This window comes from Rutilus rutilus, assembly GCF_951802725.1.
Source record: "Rutilus rutilus genome assembly, chromosome: 3".
Taxonomy (NCBI): domain Eukaryota; kingdom Metazoa; phylum Chordata; class Actinopteri; order Cypriniformes; family Leuciscidae; genus Rutilus; species Rutilus rutilus.
Genome location: NC_140211.1, coordinates 23873364 through 23880608, shown reverse-complemented (window position 1 = coordinate 23880608; position 7245 = coordinate 23873364). Strand labels below are relative to the sequence as shown.

The 7245-nt window shown below is 36.4% G+C and overlaps 1 protein-coding gene across 1 annotated transcript; it reads right to left on the bottom strand.

Moving 5' to 3' along the window:
• Nucleotides 1-3943: 3943 nt before the first annotated feature.
• fibinb (fin bud initiation factor b) lies at nucleotides 3944-6502 on the bottom strand. Its single transcript, XM_084405345.1, has one exon. The coding sequence runs from the start codon at nucleotides 6168-6170 to the stop codon at nucleotides 5544-5546; it is 627 nt and encodes a 208-aa protein (XP_084261471.1). The 5' UTR covers nucleotides 6171-6502; the 3' UTR covers nucleotides 3944-5543.
• Between the last annotated feature and the right edge of the window lie 743 nt (nucleotides 6503-7245).

Sequence of the window (7245 nt, the reverse complement as noted above, 5' to 3'; positions counted from 1 at the left end):
TCAATGCTTGTTTTTGTAACTGCATTTTATTGGAGCTGGCATGTGGATTTGGCTATTATTCATATTTAAAGGAATAGTAGGCCTACCCACACATTTGTAAACATAAATATATTAAACTGCATTAGGCTAGGCTACAGTAGCCTAAAGTAAGGTTACTTGAATTGAAGACCAGCACTGATTTCGTTTTTTATTACACAATAATGTTGAATCAACTTTTTTATGTAAAAAAAAATTTAACAAATAAAAATCATATCAGAACTTTTGCACCTTTTACAACCTCTGCAATGCCTCTGAAAACCAAACTGATATTCAGAGAAAAAACTAACTGCATAACGTTTTTATATCCACTACACTGTGCGGCTCTGCCTGAATACTGGATTTTAGCCCAGGTCTCTTTTTTGAAGATTATTGGATTAGCACATCTTTATAGCTTTAATGATTGATTGCCAGTTAAGGTTAGTACACAACATACCAATTAACAATTTAGAAGGTCTACAGATAGGTCTCTGTACCGATACACAAAGGAAATATTTGAAATATATTTTCAAAATATATTTTTGAAATATATGCAAATATTTGAAATTGGCCCAATAAATATATTTTAGTTAAATAGGCTATATGTAAATATATTTTCATATATGTTTACATATATGTTCATATATGGTTTAACTTTTGTAAATTGTTTCATTTGGAATATATTTTGAAATTTAAAAAGTAAACATTTTCACAAACAAACAACATATTTTCAATTTTTTTTTTAGATAGACAACTTCACCCGTGGATGTGGGCATGGGAGAGCAGTGATCTACCACTTCCCCCACCCACATTTTTCCTACTGGTCAGGGATCAAACTGGCAACCCTTCGGTTACAAGCCCAAAGGCCTAACCAGTAGGCATGGCTGCCCCTTTATTGACTTTATTGGCCTAAAATGACAGTTTTATGTAGGAAATAACACACAGAATGCAGTTTTTTCCCCTGTTTTTTTTTTACAGAATTAAATACAGTTATTTAATAATGTGTGTATGAAGTGTTAGACACTGAGTTCTATTTATTGTTTAAGTGCACTTCAGTATTGGAGTGTCACTGTTATACTTGCATCATAAATATTGTGCATATTTTCAATATTTAAATGACTTCAGGAAAGATGTCAATAAAACAACAATAAATCTAATAATTGCACTTAGTGTTAGGTACGTGGCCTAATAGTCCTAGGAAAGCAGCTATATGTCTTTTTACATTGCAGTCATTTAAATGTAAGTACAGTAGCCTATTTATTATAGCTGTGTGTCATAATACAGTAGTGAAATATGGTAGCCTACTGTTGTGTATAGGGGAAAAGGTAGAGGAATTACTATGATCAAAATACATTTTCGACCCTTCTTTAGCAAGCTAAACATTTTATGACCATATATTTTGTCATATATTTTACATTACATGTTATAAATGTAAATATATTTCACACTTAAAATCATATATTTTTGTTATATTTCAGAATACAGTGAGGAAAAGAAGTATTTGAACACCCTGCTATTTTTCAAGTTCTCCCACTTAGAAATCATGGAGGGGTCTGAAATTGTCATCGTAGGTGCATGTCCACTGTGAGAGACATAATCTAAAAAATAAAAAATCCAGAAATCACAATGTATGATTTTTTAACTATTTATTTGTATGATACAGCTGCAGATAAGTATTTGAACACCTGAGAAAATCAATGTTAATATTTGGTACAGTAGCCTTTGTTTGCAATTACAGAGGTCAATCGTTTCCTGTAGTTTTTCACCAGGTTTGCACACACTGCAGGAGGGATTTTGGCCCACTCCTCCACACAGATATTCTCTAGATCAGTCAGGTTTCTGGGCTGTCGCTGAGAAACACAGAGTTTGAGCTCCCTCCAAAGATTCTCTATTGGGTTTAGGTCTGGAGACTGGCTAGGCCACGCCAGAACCTTGATGTGCTTCTTACAGAGCCACTCCTTGGTTATCCTGGCTGTGTGCTTCGGGTCATTGTCATGTTGGAAGACCCATCTTCAATGCTCTAACTGAGGGAAGGAGGTTGTTCCCCAAAATCTCGCAATACATGGCCCCGGTCATCCTCTAATACAGTGCAATCGCCCTGTCCCATGTGCAGAAAAACACCCCCAAAGCATGATGCTACCACCCCCATGCTTCACAGTAGGGATGGTGTTCTTGGGATGGTACTCATCATTCTTCTTCCTCCAAACACGTTTAGTGGAATTTTAACCAAAAAGTTCTATTTTAGTCTCATCTGACCACATGACTTTCTCCCATGACTCCTCTGGATCATCCAAATGGTCATTGGCAAACTTAAGACGGGCCTTGACATGTGCTGGTTTAAGCAGGGGAACCTTCCGTGCCATGCATGATTTCAAACCATGACGTCTTAGTGTATTACCAACAGTAACCTTGGAAACGGTGGTCCCAGCTCTTTTCAGGTCATTGACCAGCTCCTCCCGTGTAGTTCTGGGCTGATTTCTCACCTTTCTTAGGATCACTGAGACCCCACGAGGTGAGATCTTGCATGGAGCCCCAGTCCGAGGGAGATTGACAGTCATGTTTAGCTTCTTCCATTTTCTAATGATTGCTCCAACAGTGGACCTTTTTTCACCAAGCTGCTTGGCAATTTCCCCGTAGCCCTTTCCAGCCTTGTGGAGGTGTACAATTTTGTCTCTAGTGTCTTTGGACAGCTCTTAGGTCTTGGCCATGTTAGTAGTTGGATTCTTACTGATTGTATGGGGTGGACAGGTGTCTTTATGCAGCTAACGACCTCAAACAGGTGCATCTAATTTAGGATAATAAATGGAGTGGAGGTGGACATTTTAAAGGCAGACTAACAGGTCTTTGAGGGTCAGAATTCTAGCTGATAGACAGGTGTTCAAATACTTATTTGCAGCTGTATCATACAAATAAATAGTTAAAAAATCATACATTGTGATTTCTGGATTTTTTTTTTTTTTAGATTATGTCTCTCACAGTGGACATGCACCTACGATGACAATTTCAGACCCCTCCATGATTTCCAAGTGGGAGAACTTGCAAAATAGCAGGGTGTTCAAATACTTATTTTCCTCACTGTATATTTCAAAATGATAAATATAAGTGAACAACAATGCAAATATATTTCAATGTATTTGGAATATATGCCACATATATTTTTGACACTTTAAAATATATTTCAATATATATATATTTTCTGTATGGGTAGTAGGCTATTTCCGAATTCATTTTCTTTCATTCACTCACAAATGTACACACACACACCCACACAAACAGATCACCCACTACAGCAACAGTTTCCAATCTGTGGCTGTCTTGTAATGCATGTTTATGAGGAGGACTCCCAGTGTATCTGGAAGGTTGTTGTCCTGCAACAGCTGTTTTAACATATGGCAAAGTGAGACTGCTAATTCCTTAACAGTTCTGCATTAAACGGTGCATTCAAATTCATTTAGCCTATCACAAAGTAGTTTATGGCAACAAAAATTATTGTATTTATGAATATTGTCTAATTCATCTCAATATAATATTGTTAATTGACAAATTGCAACTTCATAGTTTTAAGGACTCTGAATAGTGTTGACATAAATGTTGGAATAATTTTGGAAAGCTTCAAAGATTTAAATTAAACTCAAAAGCACAATAAATATATCATTAATATGGTACACACAAATATAGATTTGCAAAACAAACCAAAATTCATAATTCACTGACAATCTCCCTCTCCAGTAAGCCTTTAACTGGATCATTGAGTCAGTCTTGAAAACCAGATCAGTCCAATTTGAGAATGAATCATTTTTGTGAATCAGAAAGAAAGATCCGTTGATAAATAATATGAAAGAAGTCACAGATTTGGAACAACATAAAGGTGAATAACTGAATTTTCTATTGTCTGTGAACAATTTTTTCAAATCTTATTTGACCTGTTATGTTTTTTAAAATGATGTATTTCCTAGCACACACACACAAACTACCTTGAAGATTTTTATTACAAAAAGGAATATACACAACATATATATCTCAGGAATGGAACTACACATGGTAGAACACTTTATGTCCAATATTCCTGCCAGCAGTCATCTTGGTTTGTCTGGAATATGTCATCCCAGATGGTTCTTTTCCCATTACTTCTCAGAGGATTACAAGAATACTTGATGCAACACGCACAGTTTCATAAAATGAATACTGTTAAGCTTTTTTCATAAATATAAACACTCACAGTTTAATATTATAAAAGCTTGTTATAAAATATATAGATTTCTTAGGGCACACAAAACATAACATGTAGGCCTACAAGGAAGAGCAAATGTGTTCCTCCTAATATGTCATTGAAAGCAGTAATAATAAAATGTATGTTTTTAATATGTTCATGCCATATGTCTTTTGGAGGATTGTCAGACTGAATGTTTAAAAAAACGATTCCATGTACATGCTCTTATAAGAATGTAAATATGATTATGACAGCTAACATTTGTACAATGAAAACTATATTCCTTCTGTTTAGCCAACATGAATTTTCTCTGAAACATTCAAGTAATGCCAATGCAAATGAGCAAATGTTTCCACAAACACAGCCATATTATCAGAGAAAATAGTGAGAATGAATCTAACTCAGTGTTTTGTATGTCTCCTCTTAGAGGTAAAACCTCCATATTGGTTAGACTGAGATTCCAGTCATATTACAATAAGCTGCAAATGTCATTAAAGACTCAATGGCAGTAATATTACCAAGTTTTAAGCATTTAATGCCTGTCCATCATGTTTGATTGCTGCTATTAAGTGAATACTGGCTTTCATTTACTGCACAAAATAGCTGCATCATTTTTGTAGCTACAGAAAAAAAAAAAACATTTATTCCTTAAAAATGAGTAGTAGCCTATATTTTTGTTACTAGTACTTATTTTTAGTAATAAATTGTACATCTATTAATTATTTTCTGCTACTCACTATCGCGATAGTGACTATTCTGAATATTTTCCTATTTTTCCTCCAGTGAATTCTCCAGGGATCTGTGGTTCTGTGGACATCAACTTTTCACTTCTGACTAGTATGTGTTCCATTTTTTTGCTACCTATAATTTTAATAGTAGGCTAACTATTCCTTTTGTTCTTGTAACTACTGAAATATAGCCTATATTCTAGTTTCATAATGCTTATAATTAAATACAAACTGTGACCTATTTATTAGACCAGTGTCTGTAACTTGTGAGATTGTAAATATTACTTGTTAACAACTGAGATAGTGTAAATAGGTAGGCTATTTGCCGTGAATAAATACAGCACAATAAAGCAGGACTATTTCGATAGTTACAGTATGAGACTTTTTAATAACCTATATACCTATAATGAATGGTTTCTATGCAAACTAAAAAGATAACAGTTGGTGGGATTAGTAATTTAGCCAACTAAAAATAAGTACAAGTAACATACAGTAGCCTACTAGTTAATTTTAAGAAATGAATGTTAAAACTCCTTGCCATAGAGACAGATTGAGATTTGCCTGCTTACTGAAGGCAGACAAACAGTCCTCTACACCTTCATATAGTCGTTCTTCAGGCGGCTTAACCGGGTCCCGTGACTCCGGATGATGAGTGACAACAGCTCGTGCTTGTCCTTCAGTCCCAGCGAGATGTCCAGTGTCTCCTTCAACACGTCGCGCGTGTGCACGATCATGTTCAGGAAGTCGTCGCTGATCTTGTGCTCCTCTTTCAGCTCGTTTTCCTGACTCTGTTTGAATTTCACCTCCAGCTCCAGCAGAGACTTCTCGGAGTTGGAAAACGCCTCGGTGATCTGGGTCGTCTCCCGTCTCAGATATTTCCCATAGCTGTCTTCTCCATCCAGGTCGAAGGAGATGCTCTTCCCGATGCCCTCGAGCACACGCGCCGCGTCCTCGATGTGACGCTTGATGATGGTGAAATCGTCCCGGATCACTGAGTCCTGGTCCCCGTCCAGGGTGCATTTGCGATTGTCGGTCATTTTGAACAGCATCTGGCATTTCTCGGGATCGTCGTTATCTTCATAAAAACCGTCCGGCACGAAATAATGATGAAAAGTGCCGTTGGACATCTCCGGGTGGAGGGGTCCCGAAAAGAAAGCTCCTCCGAGACGCAATGAGACCAGGCAGGCTATCAGTATAAACAGAGGGGAAGCCATCATACCCACCTCTGCCTTATCACAGTCAATAGTAGCCTACCTTCAGCTCAGCTCTTCAAACTTCACACAAGCCCCCCTGCTCCAGCCCCACGCATGTCCAGAGCGTGAAATGCCGAGTAATCCCGACACGAAAACAGCTCAATCACACAGAAACGTCCGCACTTTGGGAATGCAACTTTCCAGTGCCCTTGGTCTTTGGCGAAATCACATAAACCCTAGCCGTGTCCTTCCTTGTGTCTGTTTCAACATCTGGACCGTTCAGACTCTGTGCTGGTTTAGGTAATAATACCCCCGGTCAGACTCTCAAATTACAAGCCCGTCACTCCTGCACTTAAAAGGCAGCACACATTACAGGGGCTGTCATTAAAAGGACTCGAGGAGTTTGCATTAGTTTTAAAAGCCCCTGAAAGCTACAAAACACGTTAGAATTAGACTGGACCAGGCTAAACTCATATAAATTTAATAAAAACACAAGACAATTTATTACATGTATTAAACATATCAAGTAGATGAAGACAAAACATTGTGGTATTAAAACAACAATGAAAACTTCTTTTTGTTTTTTTAATAAATTATGGATAATTTTATTATAACATTATGTATGTAGGGTACTCTCTTTTTATCAAAAAACAACTGGCTATAATCATTGCACAGTAATGGAATAGTTTATCCAGTTTTGTGTGTTCAAAACAAGAGAAAAATCAAGTGCAACATTTAAACACTGCCACAAAGATGCTGAAAATAGAATAAATGGAAATCTGATCCTTTGCACTGTAAAAACAAAATCAATCAAGCCAATAAAATATTAAAAACTTAAGTTTATTTGCAGAATCCCGATAAATCTAGAATAAATACCATTATTATTGTGACAAATGAAATGGATGGAAACAGATTTTTTTGTGTATATGTATTTATTTGTATAAATATATACATTTTCAGTGTGCTTTTATTGGTCACTTGTATAGAAATGCTTATATTTTTCTCTCTTTTGCAATGGCACACTTGTGTCAGTTTAATGTTCAAAATACATGCTATGCCAGAGTGCAAAAAACAAAATGGGGCCGTCCTCACTTTAGAC

Coding starts and splice junctions, on each gene's coding strand:
- fibinb (XM_084405345.1), bottom strand. CDS start 6,170: ATGATGGCTTCCCCTCTGTTTATACTGATAGCCTGCCTGGTCTCATTG.